The sequence below is a fragment of the Lingula anatina genome, chromosome 7 (genome assembly GCF_051362555.1).
Source record: "Lingula anatina isolate TDL-2025a chromosome 7, LinAna3.0, whole genome shotgun sequence".
Taxonomy (NCBI): Eukaryota; Metazoa; Brachiopoda; class Lingulata; order Lingulida; family Lingulidae; genus Lingula; species Lingula anatina.
This window is the reverse complement of record NC_141773.1, coordinates 7,618,637-7,637,704: the sequence shown is the minus strand read 5'-3', so window position 1 is coordinate 7,637,704 and position 19,068 is coordinate 7,618,637. Positions and strand designations below refer to the sequence as shown.

The 19,068-nt window shown below is 34.6% G+C and overlaps 1 protein-coding gene across 1 annotated transcript; it reads left to right on the top strand.

Annotated features, from left to right (window-relative positions):
* The first annotated feature begins 1,791 nt into the window (after window positions 1-1,791).
* Window positions 1,792-16,450, top strand: LOC106166764 (uncharacterized). The gene is made up of 21 exons (XM_087017145.1): window positions 1,792-1,840; window positions 2,114-2,263; window positions 4,248-4,364; window positions 8,138-8,248; window positions 8,558-8,668; window positions 9,009-9,119; window positions 9,391-9,501; window positions 9,764-9,874; window positions 10,145-10,255; window positions 10,525-10,635; window positions 10,954-11,064; window positions 11,333-11,443; window positions 11,705-11,815; window positions 12,077-12,187; window positions 12,457-12,567; window positions 12,817-12,927; window positions 13,190-13,300; window positions 13,570-13,680; window positions 13,930-14,040; window positions 14,697-14,807; window positions 15,686-16,450. The coding sequence occupies exons 1-21, from the start codon at window positions 1,792-1,794 to the stop codon at window positions 16,015-16,017; spliced, it is 2,535 nt and encodes an 844-aa protein (XP_086873271.1). The 3' UTR covers window positions 16,018-16,450.
* Window positions 16,451-19,068: the final 2,618 nt, after the last annotated feature.

Here is a 19,068-nt window from a genome sequence, read left to right as displayed (position 1 = left end):
CAACCTAAAGTTGTTCCTAAGGCCCCCTATCAAATAATAATGACCAAGTGTTTCCAAGATTATTTCTTTATTTGATGTGGCTCAGGCTTTCATCGACGACTACCTGTTTCGACAGCAATGTGGTATCTACTCCAGAAACTAACGTGGCCAATGACCCTAGTCACTTTAGACGCGGCACACGCTTTGTCTAAGGCCTCTTAGGGTTGTCTGTAAACTCTGCTTTGAGTAGTTGAGTGGTGCAAGTGAAATTTGACCTCAATAAAGAAAGCCACGCCCTTTCATTGTTCTACCCAATAAGTGTCATGGTCCCCAATTCATTAGAGAAACAGAAGACGATGTTTTCCTGTTTACAGTGGCTTTCCCAGAGATCGTCTGGTATTCTAACCCCCTGAGACCATGCAGTTTGATGTTAGCTAAGGGCCTTGAAAAACACGTTCTGGTGGCAATTTGTCCCTCATTCTGAACGGCCGGGGTGGTTTTATGCAGCAGCATATCCAGAAGGACAGTGAGTCCTGGAACCTGGTGGTAAGATTTTGATGCATTGGGCGTGGCATCTTTGTAGGTACATCAGTCTGGGCATGACTATAAAACTGTGCGGACCGTTCTGTGTGACACACCAGAATCTGTCTAGCAATGTCTGTCTTTTTCTTGCCATCCTAAGCATTTTGAGAAAAAGTGATGGCCGTCATGTCCTTTTGGAATACTAGTATATGGGGATTTAGTAGTATCCCCAAGGCAAATGGCAGTCGCCTTGCGCCGTTCTCATAAAATCCATTAGTATATACTAATACACAACATATGTTTATCAAAGGGATGATTAAGATGTGATAAAACACTGACAAACAAAACAAATTTGATAATGTATACATATCTCCCTACTAACTGAAACCCAATGTACTAGTTAGTATTCCTACGGTTAACCACAGCCATCTTGAATTTAGTTAAAATGAACACTTGCTATCCACAAGTTAACTTCATTTCATAATGGACATTATATGTATCTCTGTCAATAATTGAAACCCTTGTTCTAGTATGTCTCCGGAAATGGCAGCCATCGTGAATTTTTCTCAAATACCAAAGGATACACACTTATTTTCACCAGATCTGTATTATAGGGGTAATAATAATGTGACGTAGACCGAGAACCAATCTTAATTAATATAAATTTAAATTTTATTATTAACCGTTTGTTTCTCTGGAAGCAATTGAAACCTGAGAAACAGAATTCCTAGGGTGCTTTGCAGCCATATTGGGTTTTCTTAAAATGCACACTTGTGACCCACCATAAATATATGAGAGAAGTTATAAGGACGTGATAAACACTGATTAGCAAAATAGATTTAATTTTAATGTAATATAAGTATAAACTCTATCTTCTTTGTGGGTATGTGGATTATTGAAACCCGTGAAAAAGTGTTAATATGGCAAATGACAGACATCCTGGATTGTCGTGAAATACACACTTGTTTATATATATATATATATATATATATATATATATATATATATATATATATATATTGAGGTTTACACCAAGACGGCGAATATCACGGTTAGATAATACCTAGATAGTCGCAGTGATGTCTCCTTTATTAGATTAAATGTCAGCCGAGAAACCTTACGCACAACATCAATAATCATTTCAATTAAATAAGTATCATTTAAACATGTTTTCATAGTATCCTCATTCGCATATGTGTTTATATCTGACTTTATTTTTATTATCATCAAACATTAGATCCCATATCTATTTTCCAGGGATAAGCGCGTCCTCATTAAATCCCTGTCAGCATGGCGGTACCTATTCCACCGATGGTCAAACCTGCATTTGTACTCTGGGGTATACAGGGGATACGTGTGAGACTGGTATGTGTAATTTAACCCCTATTCAGACGATGGCAGTAAGAGTGATTTTTCCACTTACAAGGGAAACTAATTTACTTAAAATAAAATTATTCTTAGGGGCATATCAAATTTGTAGTGATTGCCTGGCGTTTCTGAAAAGGAACCCAAGTTGAAAAGTCGTATTAACTTAAGTCCATGATCAATTCAACTTATTCCCATGATAAATTTAACTTCACGCTCATGTTTAATTTTACTGGTTTTGTTTCAGTTTATCTTGAAGAACCCAATGCATACTGTTTTTGCGCCGCTCGAGGACTTGTTCCTGTAAGCGGTCAGATTGGGTCTTTACATTATACTTGCATCACTTCAAGCTGTACTTGTAATGCAGGATATGAGGACGTGGATGGTGTGTGTACAAGTAAGTTTGGAATTGTTTTTTTTTTTTTCCGACATATAATAAATCAAAAATTGGGGATTATAGAGAGTCGGGAAAGATTTTATAGGTAGCAAAGTGGTAACGACAGATATTATGATGTAATAAGTATAGTGTATATTATTTTTAAGTATATTATTATGTAATGAGTATCTTATATCCGAGAATTCGAGGTCTGATGAAACACATCATTCAATCAACAAAAAAAAAAAAAAAAAAAAAATATATATATCTGTTATTCTATTGGCTAAGGTAGATCGGAACCTACATGTCCTTCCATTGAAAGGATGAGTGCAGTGCACCGAGTTATTACAGATGCCGCGGGGTATAATTTAGTCTATGAGAGAAAAGCAACGCAACACCACAGCTTCGTTATAAAATCTAAAACTCCGTTTATTTCTTGGCTGCTACCTGGCTTTATACCTCCGATATTGGGGTGTCAGGCCGCGTGGCCGCAAATTATCGTAAATTTAGATAAAGGGTAACAAAGTGAGTTAAATGTAAGTTGACCGGCTCCAATTAAAGTGATAAGGACAATTACATTAATAATACGAGCTGCGTGCCCATGCCTGCAACTCAATTAAAAATAATTACACGTATCAGAAATTTCCTGTGGTCTGCATACGCCTTCAATTTTTACACCCAAAAATTATGAAATACAAATTTTTAACTGTCTAATTTTGATAAAAAAGATGTAACCATCGTTTATTTAAAGATGAAATAATGATAATATATTAAAACAATTCTGCTAACTACATGTTATGTCGGTCAATACAGAAATATGTACACTCTTATCTTCATAAAGTCCCGATTTTTTTTTAATCGATAAATTGACGCATAAAAATTTTCTGATTGCTACAACTCACTATCGTAATGCCATACAGTAAAGCCATCTGGACACGCGCGTTCCAGTAACGCGGATATTGCCATGGTACCCGATGCTCTCGGGACGTGAGGAAAAACTCGTCTAAACCCTTCGTGGGGAAAGTGTCCACGCCTATTGTTGTTTGTTATCCGTTATTCACTGGAACATTTCCTAGCGTACATTTGTCATAAGAACAGTTCACGGTTTAGCGTATCGGTTTTCTATCGAACTATTCAGCGTGTCGTTTTCAATCGAATGCGTATCGGCGTATCGGCTTTGTTTATAACTCAGACAGTCTGGCGGAGCTGTCGAAACGTCCCAGTCACTGTTGTTTTGGTGGCGTAGTGAAAGAATGGTGGCGTGGAAGTCGGATGGATCACGGCGGAAAGTCGGCGAGGTAGTCGCAGCTGTCGCGGCAGTACCCTCTTTCTAGATGGGCCTCGGGGTTTATCTGAAAAATAGAAGGGTAAAAAACGCTTCCCGGATTGGATAATTATCCCTGAAAAGAACCGACAACATGACATACAATTACAGAAAAGTTTAATACATATATCTAATATCTGCACAACATCTGGTGACGTGACCGCTAGCTAGGCTTGATTTAGGCGTCAAGTCTCTTCTCGCAGCGCGGGGAACCTCGCACTAGCATCGGGTAACCTACAGACTTGTGCTGCTTTTCATTTCAATTAAGCTTATCAACTGATGTTGATTGACTAGACTGAAGTTTGGTTGGTGTCTAAATCATTCTTTTAAGAATTTGTTTTTCATCCTATGTCTGTTACCCTGGATGGCAATTTTTAAATATTGTGTGTAGACAGTGAAAAAATGTATAATGTGTATTAAATGTAAAGCAGCGGCATGCATTCTGGGCCATTTCATTTCCAGTATGGTCTGAGCAAGTTCTCTATAGCAACTGTGATGTATAGAATCCTAATTTTACTCGTCCTATTGTATGTTATTATGTGAGTCTTGATACAATATTTAATATACACAGATCGGAACTCTTAATAATATTCAGCAATTTATGAGACTGCTTTTACAGGTTAAAATATTTAACTAGATATCTGCGTCCTTTGTTTTTATGTACTTTTTGTATTATTGCAGTTTCAAGCTCCGATCCATGTCAACCTAATCCGTGTCAAAATGGGCAGTGTGTAGGTAGTTTGGGCACATTCACCTGCAGTTGTAATGAAGGCTACACTGGCACTCTCTGCGACACTGGTACGTGATTCAAACTGAAATACATACTCTAAAACATATGAATGATTATGATGAGGATAATGTTAGGCTCATGCATATGGGAAATTATTATTTAATTGTTTTCATGCACATTGTGATAATTCCATATTAAATAACTATCAAATCTATTTGTGATATGTAAATGCTTTTCTAATAGTTTTCAATCAACACATTTACATTGATGCAATTTCCATGCGTTTCCTCAAAAGGGAAAACAAATAATAGCCTCGATAACTCTTTATCAGGCATTGAATCTGCTTTAACATCAGCTTTATATCTTTAAAACTTACTTTTATAAAGAGTTTCTGTCCTGTTGATCCAAATGGTTAAGAAAGTTATGGTTTTACTATGTGACACTTTTCATTTGTTCCTATTCCTCCAAATGATTCCCATACACTCTCGTGCGCAGCGGTGTGATTAAAGTAATGTGCGAGTGTAAAGAAAATATCGGAAGCTATTGTTATGTAAAACTGTCGGCACCTGTTACACCAATCGTTCTTCCAGTTACACCTGCACTTGCCTTTTGGGGCACGTGTGAAACTACCCGCATAAAAACGAAGTAGATACTCCAGCGCAGTAGACTACTGCAATCATACTGCAAACATGCTTCAAATCTGCTTCGATGTGGGAGCTAATTAGCATATTTGAAACATGCTTCTATCATGCTGCTAATCTACTGCATTGATGCTCCTCCTCTGTATAACCCTATGTAATTTTTGAAGTAGAATTGCAGTAGGCTATACTGCATTTCTACTGCAAATATGCTCCACACCTCTACTGCGTTAATGCTTCTTTGCTACTTCGATACTACTGCATTTTCGTGCGGGTAGTTAAAGTAATTTAAACTCTTTTAGATGGCAATTATAGTGATTTTCTTACACTAACAGTATAGGTTAATTTACAAATAATTGAAATTGTTGTGAGGGACATAGCAGTGATTTTCTGGCGTTTCTGACAAGGGCTTTAAATTGAACAAAATTGTATAAACAGTCATGATGAATTCAACTTCACGCTCATGTTTAATTTTACTGGTTTTGTTTCAGTTGATCCCAATGCAAACTGCCCTTGTGCCGAATACGGACTAGTTCGTTTAGACACAGGGTTTTCACATTTAACTTGCATCAGCTGTACTTGTAATGGATGGTATGTGGACGTGAATGGTGTGTGTACAAGTAAGTTTGGAATTGATTTCTTTTCGCCTTATTTTGCATGAATAAAGCTTTAATCCTATCATACATAAAGTATTATAGACTGGGCAGGTTTTATAGCAACATGTTAGCACTGATACTTGGGGACGGGCATGCACATATAGCGTGGTAGTACTGCTAACCAATTATTATTACAGGGTATATACAACGTATTTAGCTTTAAGTCTGATTTCTATCCGAATATTAAAGCTTTGATAACACTCAGGAAGTACCCTGGCATATTTTGCCCTGTTTGACCTTTTGTAATATAAATCGATAGGTATGCTCCCGTATCATATGATTTTCTCGATTCCTTAAGAAAAAAATCACTCAAATATTTGTCTGTAAAATCATCTAGCAGCATCGTAAAAAGCAACATACGTGAATAGGCTGCAGCATAGGTCGCCACTGTAAAACTACGATGTGAAAGGATCGTGTTCCCTTCAAGATTTGTCATCAAAAGAAAACGATGTCAGCATATTCTGTGACGGACCAAAACCTGAGTTTCCTGAGGAACCGTCAATGCTAGATATCTAAGTCGTGGCCTGGGACAATGTGTATTTCTAAGAATACTATAATCTTAACGACATGCATCCCAGGCAATTTTATTTCCAATATGGTCTGAGCAAGTTCACATAGCAACCAACTTTTGTTAAAAAGTTTAAATGCCTTTTAGCTAACTGGCTGTTTAACTACTTTTATACAACGCAGATTTAAACGTCGTTTTATTAACCAGTGTTTTAAGAATTAATGAACAGGTTAGGCTTATTAACATGTTAGTTCTAATCGCCCTTTCTAAATCTGACTCAAGTTTTAAATCATATAATGTCTTTCGTATTTGGTCAATAAGTGGTTTTCTTGACCTAAGCAAAAAACAATAATGTATAGAATCCTAATTTTACTCGTTCTGTTGTATTTTATTATGTGAGTTTTGATACAATATTTAATATACACAAATCAGAACTCTTAATAATGTTTAGCATTTTAAGAAACAGCTTTTACAGGTTTAATTATTTAATTGGTTACCTACGTCCTTCCTACATAAACACAATTGTCTCCGTAATTGTTTTGGTCCCATCATCCAAATTTTGTGAAAATATTCAAGTTTTAATCGGGTAGTGAAGCATTGATTAATATTCATTCGACGGTTCTTGTTTGATTACCTTTAAAGATTTAAACATAATGATTGTTTTTGTTTGTTTTTTTTTTTAATAAAAAGTCATGCACAAACAAGTGTAAATTGAATATGTGTATTATTTGTTATTTCTCATAACCGCTCTTTTTTAATTGCTTTTACAGTGCAGAATGTTCGTTTAACTCATGTCAGAATGGACATTGTGTAGATGGTTTAAACACCTATACAGGCTGCATATGTGTTAACTGTGAAAATTGTATGCATTTGTTCCTTTGGCAAATGTCTCAAAACATTATTCAAGTGGGTGATGACAGATTCGTGAATATCGCATGAATGTACACATAATTTACTATTCTTTATTTTATTTTATTTTATTTTTGTTTTTTGCACATTTTGCACATTTTGATGATCTCACAATGAATGTTTGTCTTATCCGCATATACATGTTCACCTGCATGAAAAGGTGTAATACAGTGGCGAATTTAGAGGGGTGTCAGGGGGTCCTGCCCCCCTTTCCATTTTTTATTTTAAATAACGTACAAAAAAAATCGCCTAGCTGAATTGTAGTTCTAAACCGTACTGAATGACGCCATTTGCCCTCCACAACACCATTTTTTTTCGGGACCCTCTAGCATGCCCTGAACCTGACGTCAAGGGGATGAGATCTATCAATCCCTTACCCCCTACCCCCCCACCCCCATAGAAATAATGGAACTTTGGCGTCAGTTCCGCTTCGGCATCATTAAAATTTATTTCTCAAAAGAAACCATACAGAAGGAGGTAGAGCTTATGACGTATATCAAACGAACTTCTTATCGGTTGAACAATGCGTTTCCTGACTTGTGATCTTATATGTACATGTACCATATAACAATGTCATGTTTCTTAAAATTTCTTTTAGTGAATTTCATACACCATCTTGCTCACAGTTAGTTTACAGTTTTGAATTAATTAAGAATATGTTTGAAAGCATTCCTGAAAACTGTTGGTTATATGATTTATGGCTTTATTTTAAGGGCTCAATCCCAATGAAAAACTGATTTTACTTACATTGATCCGATACCCCACCTCAACCCTTTAATTCAAATATCCTGCAGATCGCTCGTAAACCCATATACTCAGTACCTGTAAATGTTAAACACAAGCTTTTTTGTATTCTACAGAACAGACGGAGAAGAACTGATTTTACTTACATCTGATTACAATCACTTGGAGTCCCCGCAGAATTGGACCAGTTTTTCAAGAATGATTATATTACATTTAATATACTACCATGTGAATTATTGGTAAATTTCCATTCAATGAAATGACTGCTCTTATAGACGTATGATGATTGTTTTTCTTTTGTAATATTCTGTCATGTAGTCACATACACGTGTTATTTGAATGAGCATATTGTTTATTTCTCACAATATTTTTAATTGCCATTACAGATATTGATGACTGTGCGTCTAACCCATGTCAGAATGGAAATTGTGTGGACGGTGTGAACTCCTATAGCTGCAATTGTAACACAGGCTACACTGGTGTTAACTGCCAAATCAGTATGTATTGGCTATTTATAGTAAAACCAAAAACCTTATTTAAGTGGATGGTTGCACGTATAGTGTATTAATGTACATTTATTACAATATGTGAATTATTGGTAAATGTCATTCAATGGAAATGTTTTTGATTGCTCTTAAAGACATATGATGATTATTTTTCTTTTCTAAGAATCGTCATGTCGTAAAATACGTAAGACGTATGATGATTGTTTTTCTTTTGTAATATTCTGTCATGTAGTCACATACACGTGTTATTTGAATGAGCTTTTATTTTATTTCTCACAATATTTTTAATTCCCATTACAGATATTGATGACTGTGAGTCTAACCCATGTCAGAATGGAAATTGTGTGGACGGTTTAAACTCCTATACCTGCAATTGTAATCCAGGCTACACTGGTGTTAACTGTGAAACCAGTATGTATTGGCTACTTATATTAATGCCCCAAAACATATTATTTAAGTGGAAAGTTGCACGTATGGTGGAATGATGCACGTTTATTATTATACTATTTTATATGTTGATTGCTCTGCTTTTCTTAAACAATATCTGTACAGAGGAAGGATATACGTTTACTATACTATTTATGGGAATAATTGGTTAATTTTCGATTCAATGAAAATTGATTGCTCTTAAAGACTTGGTGATTGTTTTGCTTTTCTTAAATTCTAATATCATGTAGTTACATGCATGTGTGATTTGAATGAGTGTATTATTTGTTATTTCTCATATCATATATTTAAATTGCCATTACAGATATTGATGAATGTTCATCTCACCCATGTCAGAATGGAAATTGTGTAGACGGTGTAAACTCCTATACCTGCAATTGTAATCCAGGTTACACTGGTGTTAACTGTGAAACCAGTATGTATTGGCTATTTAAAGTCATGCCAAAAAACATAACTTAAGTGGGTAGTTGCACGAAATATGGAAGGATGTATATTTGATATACAATTTATGTGAATAATTTCGTTATTTTCCATTCATTGGGACAAGTTTTTGATTGGCCTTAAAGACACATGACACTTGTTTTGCTTTTCTTAAATTCTATTGTCATGTAGTTAGATGCAGGTGTGATTTGAATGAGTGTATTATTTGTTATTTCTCATGTCATATATTTAAATTGCCATTACAGATATTGATGAATGTTCATCTCACCCATGTCAGAATGGAAATTGTGTAGACGGTGTAAACTCCTATACCTGCAATTGTAATCCAGGCTATACTGGTGTTAACTGTGAATCCAGTAGGTATTGGCTACTTATATTAATGCCCCAAAATATTATTTAAGTGAATGGTTGCACGGATAGTGGAAGGATATACATTTACTATACTATTTATGTGAATAATTGGTTAATTTTAATTCAATGAAAATTGATTGCTCTTAAAGACATGGTGATTGTTTTGCTTTTCTAAAATTCTAATATCATGTAGTTACATGCATATGTGATTTGAATGAGTGTATTATTTGTTATTTCTCATGTCATATATTTAAATTGCCATTACAGATATTGATGAATGTTCATCTAACCCATGTCAGAATGGACATTGTGCAGACGGTGTAAACTCCTATACCTGCAATTGTAATCCAGGCTACACTGGTGTTAACTGTGAAACCAGTATGTATTGGCTATTTAAAGTTATGCCAAAAACATTACTTAAGTGGGCAGTTGCACGACATATGGAAGGATGTATATTTAATTTACAATTAATGTGAATAATTTCGTTATTTTCCACTCATTGGGACATGTTTTTGATTGGCCTTAAAGACACATGACAATTGTTTTGCTTTTCTTAAATTCTATTGTCATGTAGTTACATGCAGGTGTGATTTGAATGAGTGTATTATTTGTTATTTCTCATGTCATATATTTAAATTGCCATTACAGATATTGATGAATGTTCATCTAACCCATGTCAGAATGGACATTGTGCAGACGGTGTAAACTCCTATACCTGCAATTGTAATCCAGGCTACACTGGTGTTAACTGTGAAACCAGTATGTATTGGCTATTTAAAGTTATGCCAAAAACATTACTTAAGTGGGCAGTTGCACGACATATGGAAGGATGTATATTTAATTTACAATTAATGTGAATAATTTCGTTATTTTCCACTCATTGGGACATGTTTTTGATTGGCCTTAAAGACACATGACAATTGTTTTGCTTTTCTTAAATTCTATTGTCATGTAGTTAGATGCAGGTGTGATTTGAATGAGTGTATTATTTGTTATTTCTCATGTCATATATTAAATTGCCATTACAGATATTGATGAATGTTCATCTCACCCATGTCAGAATGGAAATTGTGTAGACGGTGTAAACTCCTATACCTGCAACTGTAATCCAGGCTACACTGGTGTTAACTGTGAATCCAGTATGTATTGGCTACCTATTAATGCCCCAAAATATTATTTAAGTGAATGGTTGCACGGATAGTGAAAGGATATGCATTTACTCTACTATTTATGTGAATATTTGGTTAATTTTCATTCAGGATAAATATTTTTGATATTTATTGAAGACACACGATGATTGCTTTGTTTTTTATATAATATTAATTAATAATATATAAGTATGATTTGAACGAGTCTTTTATTTGTTATTTCTCACAATAATACTTAGTAACGTATAAGCATGATTTGAATGAGTCTTTTTTTATTCTTCATGTAATATTTTTAAATTGCCATTACAGATATTGATGAATGTTCATCTCACCCATGTCAGAATGGAAATTGTGTAGACGGTGTAAACTCCTATACCTGCAATTGTAATCCAGGCTACACTGGTGTTAACTGTGAAACCAGTATGTATTGGCTATTTAAAGTCATGCCAAAAAACATAACTTAAGTGGGTAGTTGCACGAAATATGGAAGGATGTATATTTGATATACAATTTATGTGAATAATTTCGTTATTTTCCATTCATTGGGACAAGTTTTTGATTGGCCTTAAAGACACATGACAATTGTTTTGCTTTTCTTAAATTCTATTGACATGTAGTTACATGCAGGTGTGATTTGAATGAGTGTATTATTTATTTCTCATGTCATATATTTAAATTGCCATTACAGATATTGATGAATGTTCATCTCACCCATGTCAGAATGGAAATTGTGTAGACGGTGTAAACTCCTATACCTGCAATTGTAATCCAGGCTATACTGGTGTTAACTGTGAATCCAGTAGGTATTGCCTACTTATATTAATGCCCCAAAATATAATTTAAGTGGATGGTTGCACGAATAGTGGAAGGATATACATTTACTATACTTTTATGTGAATAATTGGTTAATTTTCATTCAATGAAAATTGATTGCTCTTAAGGACTTGGTGATTGTTTTGCTTTTCTTAAATTTTAATATCATGTAGATACATGCATGTGTGATTTGAATGAGTGTATTATTTGTTATTTCTCATGTCATATATTTAAATTGCCATTACAGATATTGATGAATGTTCATCTAACCCATGTCAGAATGGAAATTGTGTAGACGGTGTAAACTCCTATACCTGCAATTGTAATCCAGGCTATACTGGTGTTAACTGTGACTCCGGTATGTATTGGCCACTTATATTAATGCCCTAAAATATCATATAAGTGGATGGTTGCACGGATAGTGGAAGGATATACATTTACTATACTATATATGTGAATAATTGGTAATTTGAATTCAATGAAAATTGATTGCTCTTAAAGACTTTGTGATTGTTTTGCTTTTCTAAAATTCTAATATCCTGTAGTTACATGCATATGTGATTTGAATGAATGTATTATTTGTTATTTCTCATGTAATATTTTTAAATTGCCATTGCAGATATTGATGAATGTTCGTCTAGTCCATGTCAGAATGGAAATTGTGTAGACGGTGTAAACTCCTATACCTGCAATTGTAATCCAGGCTACACTGGTGTTAACTGTGAAACCGGTATGTATTGGCTATTTAAAGTTATGCCCCAAAACATTATTTAAGTGGGTGGTTGCACGAAAAGGGCAACGAGGTACATTAAATATACAATTTATGTGAATAATTTGTTATTTTCCATTCATTGGAAATGTTTTTGATTGGCCTTAAGGACACATTATGATTGTTCTGCTTTTTTTAAATTCTATTGTCATGTAGTTACATAGATGTGTGACTTGAATGAGTGTATCTTTTGTTATTTCTCATGTAATATTTTTAAATTGCCATTACAGATATTGATGAATGTTCGTCTAATCCATGTCAGAATGGAAATTGTGTGGACGGTGTAAACTCCTATAGCTGCAATTGCAATCCGGGCTACACTGGAGTTAACTGTGAAACCAGTATGTATTGGCTACTTATATTAATGACCCAAACCATTATTTAAGAGGATGGTTGCACGTATGGTGGAAGGATATCTGTTTATTATTATACTATTTTTGTGAATGATTGGTAAATTTTCATTCAGTGGAAATGTTTTTGATTTCTATTGAAGACACATACTGATTGCTTTGCTTTTATTAAATTCTTATATTACTTAGTTTGAACGATGTTTTTGCTATTTCTCACAATAATTTAAATTGCCATTACAGATATTGATGAATGTTCATCTAACCCATGTCAGAATGGAAATTGTGTAGACGGTGTAAACTCCTATAGCTGCAATTGTAATCCAGGCTACACTGGTGTTAACTGTGACTCCGGTATGTATTGGCTACTTATATTAATGCCCCAAAACATTATTTAAGTGGATGGTTGCACGTACAGAGGAAGGATATACGTTTACTATACTATTTATGGGAATAATTGGTTTATTTTCGATTCAATGAAAATTGACTGCTCTTAAAGACTTGGTGATTGTTTTGCTTTTCTTAAATTCTAATATCATGTAGTTACATGATGTGTGATTTGAATGAGTGTATTATTTGTTATTTCTCATGTAATATTTTTAAATTGACATTGCAGATATTGATGAATGTTCGTCTAATCCATGTCAGAATGGAAATTGTGTAGACGGTGTAAACTCCTATACCTGCAATTGTAATCCAGGCTACACTGGTGTTAACTGTGAAACCGGTATGCATTGGCTAATTAAATTTATGCCCCAAAACATTATTTAAGTGGGTGGTTGCACGAAAAGGGCAACAATGTACATTAAATATACAATTTATGTGAATAATTCGTTATTTTCCATTCATTGGAAAAGTTTTTGATTGGCCTTAAGGACACATGATGATTGTTCTGCTTTTCTTAACTTTTTATGTCATGTATTTACCTACCATTGCGATTTGAATGAATGTATTATTTGTTAATTCTCATGTCCTATTTTTAAATTCCCATTACAGATATTGATGACTGTGCGTCTAATCCATGTCAGAATGGAAATTGTGTAGACGGTGTAAACTCCTATAGCTGCAATTGTAATCCGGGCTACACTGGTGTTAACTGTGAAACCAGTATGTATTGGCTACTTATATTAATGACCCAAAACATTATTTAAGAGGATGGTTGCACGTGTGGTGGAATGATATGCGTTTATTATTATACTATTTTTGTGAATGATTGGTAAATTTTCATTCAGTGGAAATGTTTTTGATTTCTATTGAAGACACATACTGATTGCTTTGCTTTTATTAAATTCTTATATTACTTAGTTTGAACGATGTCTTTGCTATTTCTCACAATAACTTTAACTGCCATTACAGATATTGATGAATGTTCGTCTAATCCATGTCAGAATGGAAACTGTGTGGACGGTGTAAACTCATATACCTGCAATTGTAATACAGGCTACACTGGTGTTAATTGTGAAACTAGTAAGTATTAATTACTTTAATAAATTTCCCAAAACATTATTTTAGTGTATCATTATAGTTTCTCAAATAGTGCAAGTATAAATATTTAATGTTCTACTCTTTACACTTTTGAAATGCGTACATTGTGGTGATTTGATAAATAATATTTATCTTATCAACTTGTTCACGTGCATGAAAAAATGTACGGTTGGTTACCAATTATCTCTGAATGCACATTAATGCTGCATCATTTTGTGTTCTGTAAGGAGTACACCATCAATTGTTACCTGCTTTATAAGGCTTTGGCATCTGTTTTAGTGGATGAATTTATTTAGATACATACATTTCTTCAAAGAAAGACTATGTGTAGATAGATCTTATCACGTATTTCTCAAGAACTTCTTTCTTATAAATCAATACTGACTAAAAGAATTTTGTTTGTCCTATTAAGCGTATTATATCGACTATCGGACTCAAAAGTATAATTACGCATTGCATCACGAAGGCAATGGGCTTGTATAAGAAGTCATATATTGTAAAACTGTTTGTGGTAAGTTTTATAACGTCATTTATAAGCTTGCTTATTCCTTTTATTCAGATGTCCTATGCATACAGGTTAAAACTGGTTGGGTGTTTTATTTACTATATTTAATAATTATCTCTGGTTGCTTTTATAGATATAGATGATTGTCAGTCTAATCCATGCCAGAACGGAGTTTGTGTGGACGGTGTGAATTCCTATAACTGCAGCTGCAATCCAGGATACTCTGGTACCCTCTGCGACATTGGTATGTTTTTATTGTTTACATCTACCTGTATAACTTCTCCAATTTATAAATAAGTTCGCGTATATTGCAATTATGTGCATTTACATTTAAAACGGGGATTTTGGTTTTCTGCATCTTAGTGCTGTGTATGAACTGAAGTTTAAATTTGTTATTCTGATCATTGTTTGATTGTTACTCAAAGGTTCTAGTTTTATTGCTTTCGCCCTGCTACTTGTACATCCCAAGTTTAAAATTAGTTTTTCTTAAGGGGGAAGGGGGCGTAGTGTACCAGGTCTTTGAACGTTCAGAAAGGGGAATGTCATGTCCCTGCCTCTTCAGACTCTGGTCTAAAAAGAGCGCATATATACAGATGATATATGCTGAAGGCGCTGTTCCTCAAAACGAACAATATGTTCAACATGTACTTTTGTCATATTCCCATGCAGTTGATTTCAGATTAACCAATCCCTTCAACTAAAGCTTATGTTCTCTCTCGAGTAAAAAAATAGTGTGCAATTTGACAGGTACTATATCAATACAAGGAAGTCATTCTAGAAAACCTTCACACAAACATAGTTCGTTCTGAAAACTAATGATTTCAAGCATCTGTAGTGTCATTATGCCGTTTGTTGCTTATTTTTGGAGAAATGTTAATTATAGTTGGCGTATATTTCTCATATTAACAATTTCTTTTGTGTGTTTTATGACTATTATAGGATGAAAATTCCAAGTAATTATAATCATTTCTGATATGAATCATCCATAAAAAATGAGTTTGAAAATACCTCTAAATAATATAATGATTTTCAACCAGTTCAAATGCTATTTAATCAGATATCAAAGAGTCCCACATAGTAACGTGAAACATCAACAATGCAAATCATATTTATCTATTTCAGCTAGTTGCGGCAGTATACTCAGTTATTCTAACGAAACTGTAGATGCCACTACCGGCGAGGCGGTGCAGGACGGCTGGATTATGTGCTACATCGACAGCGATGACACCGCCTACCTCGACACTCCCTGCGTTGATTTGCTTCAAGATGTCCCCCCCTACGACAAATTTGGGTGCTGGCATGGTTGCTCTGGATCCCAAGAAGGGCCTGCTTACGCCGATAATGAGATCATTAAGTTGGCCTGTCGTCCGAATACCAAAAATAACGAGGCGCTAAACGATGACCTTTGCAGCACTGGCGACACTACGTTTGGTGTTTGCATTAGACTCCTGTAAAGAATCAAATTGGAAGGATTATGTGCTCAAAAAGCAGAGAGAAACCCGTAAATGAAATAATTGACAAATATTGAAACTGATGGAGGTTGAATCGATTGTGGTTTTGCCTACTTGATGCACGTTTTCAATCTTCTGCCTACTATTTATTACTAATATTTTTTTTACATTCCATTTATTTCTGTGCTTGTATCTATTTTATTGACTTTTTTGTTCGTTTTAATTACATGTAAAGTTTAGTTTATAATTCGAGTAAATAACCGATTTAATTGTAATCCCTGTATGTAACCAATGTGCTATTTAAGTGATTAATTTCTATTTTTTCTTTTGAAGTGTTCTTTTTTCAATTGATTTCTATTTAAATGTTTTCTTCATTGCAAATTCTTTACTGTTACTTACTGTGCACATTATTGTATCATTTGGGTGCATTAGGTTTCTTGGCTAAAATTTGACTAAAAATTAATAAACGATTTTAAGTCTTCTTTTTTCGTTTGTTAATTTGACACTTTAATGCATGGCAGTGTGTGTTTGGGCGTTCATGTGTATGATTTAGTGTTTGATTATTGTAAAACCAGCGTAGGCGCTGGTGGAACACATGGTTTTAGTCCCGCCCGGTCCGTTCTACCGGCTCCACCGGCTCCGTAGCCATGTCACCGTTACCGCTTCTCCTCCTATACTACAAGGGCCTGCATACCCATCTCTTGGATTTAGGTCACGTATAATCTCAACTCGATCCACGTAAAATTTGGGCTTCGTCGGTGCTGGGGTCTAGGCTCATTGCAATGCACTGGCAAATTGGTAAAATTAAATGCTAATTATCTACCGTACCAAAGGAATCATGGGGAAAATTTCTATAGACGGCTGACCGAAAGTCATATGTGGAGATATTCAAATATGCCCTTGGATTTGACCTTTGACCTTTATTTCATAGTGAAATGGACCAAAATTTTCAAAAAAGGCGAATTTTTTACGAAAAAAATTGTTTGCGCTGATATTAAGAAACTACACAGACCTTACCTATAATATTATTGGCAGGTGTTACCCTTCAGATCATCTTTCATCTCCATGAGTTTGGGGTCAATCGGTGCATTTTCACGGGAGCAGCGACCATTAGATGCCGAAACAGAAAACTCTCTCTAATTCAGTAACCGTTAATGCTAGAGACCTCTTGTTTTTTGCATTTGACAGAGCATGCCACGCCCAACACTGGAAGTGGTCTCCGTTTTTTTTTTTTCATATGGTTTTATGCTGTATCAAAAAGTACATTGTGGTGGTGAAAGTAAAATGTGCAATACGGTAATATGCATAAAATTTTGATACTGACAATCTGTGACCTTAAAATTGGCCTTTGACCTACTTTTCACCATGGACTGCACTTTGCGAGGTTTCCTTCCCTCATATCTCCAAAACTAGCAGAGATACACCCATAGTTACTATTGAAGTTGAATAGGAAGTGATATGCTGGCAATCTAACTGTGACGTTGAAATGGACTTGTGACCTACTTTTCACCATGAGCTTTATTTTGCAACTTTTTCGATGCTTATACCTTCAAAACTGGCATAGATATGGCCATATATAGTCACAATTGAATTTGAATAGGAAGTCATATACTGACAATCTGTAACTTTAAAGTTGACCTTTGACCTTCTTTTCACCATTGACTCGACTTTGCAACTTTTTGGTCCCTTATATCTCCAAAACTGGCAGAGATGCGCCCATAGTTACTATTGAAATTGAATAGTAAGTCATATACTGGTAATCTAACTGTGACCTTGATATTGACGTTTGACCTACTTTTCATCATGAACTGAGCTTTGCAAGGTTTCTGTCCCTTATATCTCCAAAACTGGCAGAGATGGGCCCATAGTCACTATTGAACTTGAAAAAGGAAGTCATATACTGCCAATCTAACTGTGACCTTCAAATTGACCTTTGACCTACTTTTGAGCTGAACTTTGCAACTTCCTATTCTTATATCTCCAAAACTGACAGAGATGTGCCCTGGTTACTATCGAACTTGAATAGGAAAATACCGGTATATATATATATGGTGACCTTCTTTTCGCCATGAATCGCACTTCACAAATTTGGATTTAAACTTTTACTCTTCCCCATGAATTGTAATTTTCAATAAAAATATTTAGAATTCTAGACTGCATTTTGTAGATTTTGTCAAGCACAAAACTAGAGGTGGTGTCATTTTTTTTTTTTTTTTTTTTTTTTTTACATAAGAATGTGCTTACTCCAGCTGGTGGTACAATACCCGGAGGCGGTATCGCCTCTCTGATCCTCTACAGTTATTAATGATAACGGCAATTAGATTTTTTCAAACAGTGGCTTTCTTTTATTAAAATATCAGATAGGGTTAGACAAAAATCTGTAAAATTACTGCCATCACAAACATGCTTTGGATGTTAGATGAATATTTATGTCATTCAATTCATTTCCATTAACATAAATGTCATTGTGCAGTCGACATAATAATTGTGGTTTGAGGGTAAAAATGACAAAATCGGTTTCCCAAATATCTCTTTTACATGAGCACCTAAATATAGCAAGTAAAAGGATTAATTTTCTACAACACCTGAAACGTGCAGGCCTTCCAACTGATGACCTTGTAACTTAATACCAGACGGTCATAATGCCAGTTTTAGAATATGCTGCCCCTGTCTGGGACTTTGGGTTAACGAATGAATTGTCTGCCCCAGAAGAAAAGTATCAAGAAAGAGCTCTTAAGATCATAATTTATCCTGATCTTGAATATGACGCTGCTTGTGAACATATAGTAAACTTGAACTACTGAGTGAAAGACGGCCCAATTAATGCATGCAAAATATTGTTTATTAGGATATCAAATGAACCAGATCATAGATTGCATTATCTTTAACAACCAAAACAAAGTGTCAATTATTCATTAAGTGAACAGGAAAAAATTTAAAGACCTAAAATTAAAACCAAACGATCAATTTAACAAGTGCGATATACAAGTTACAAAATTAACTGATAAACTTATATTCCAAATTTTAACCTTGCATTTTAGTTATTTTGTTTTA

Coding starts and splice junctions, on each gene's coding strand:
- LOC106166764 (XM_087017145.1), top strand. CDS start 1,792: ATGGCGGTACCTATTCCACCGATGGTCAAACCTGCATTTGTACTCTGG. Junction 9,502..9,763: donor TGGTGTTAACTGTGAATCCA/GTAGGTATTGGC, acceptor TTGCCATTACAG/ATATTGATGAATGTTCATCT. Junction 12,188..12,456: donor TGGTGTTAACTGTGAAACCG/GTATGTATTGGC, acceptor TTGCCATTACAG/ATATTGATGAATGTTCGTCT.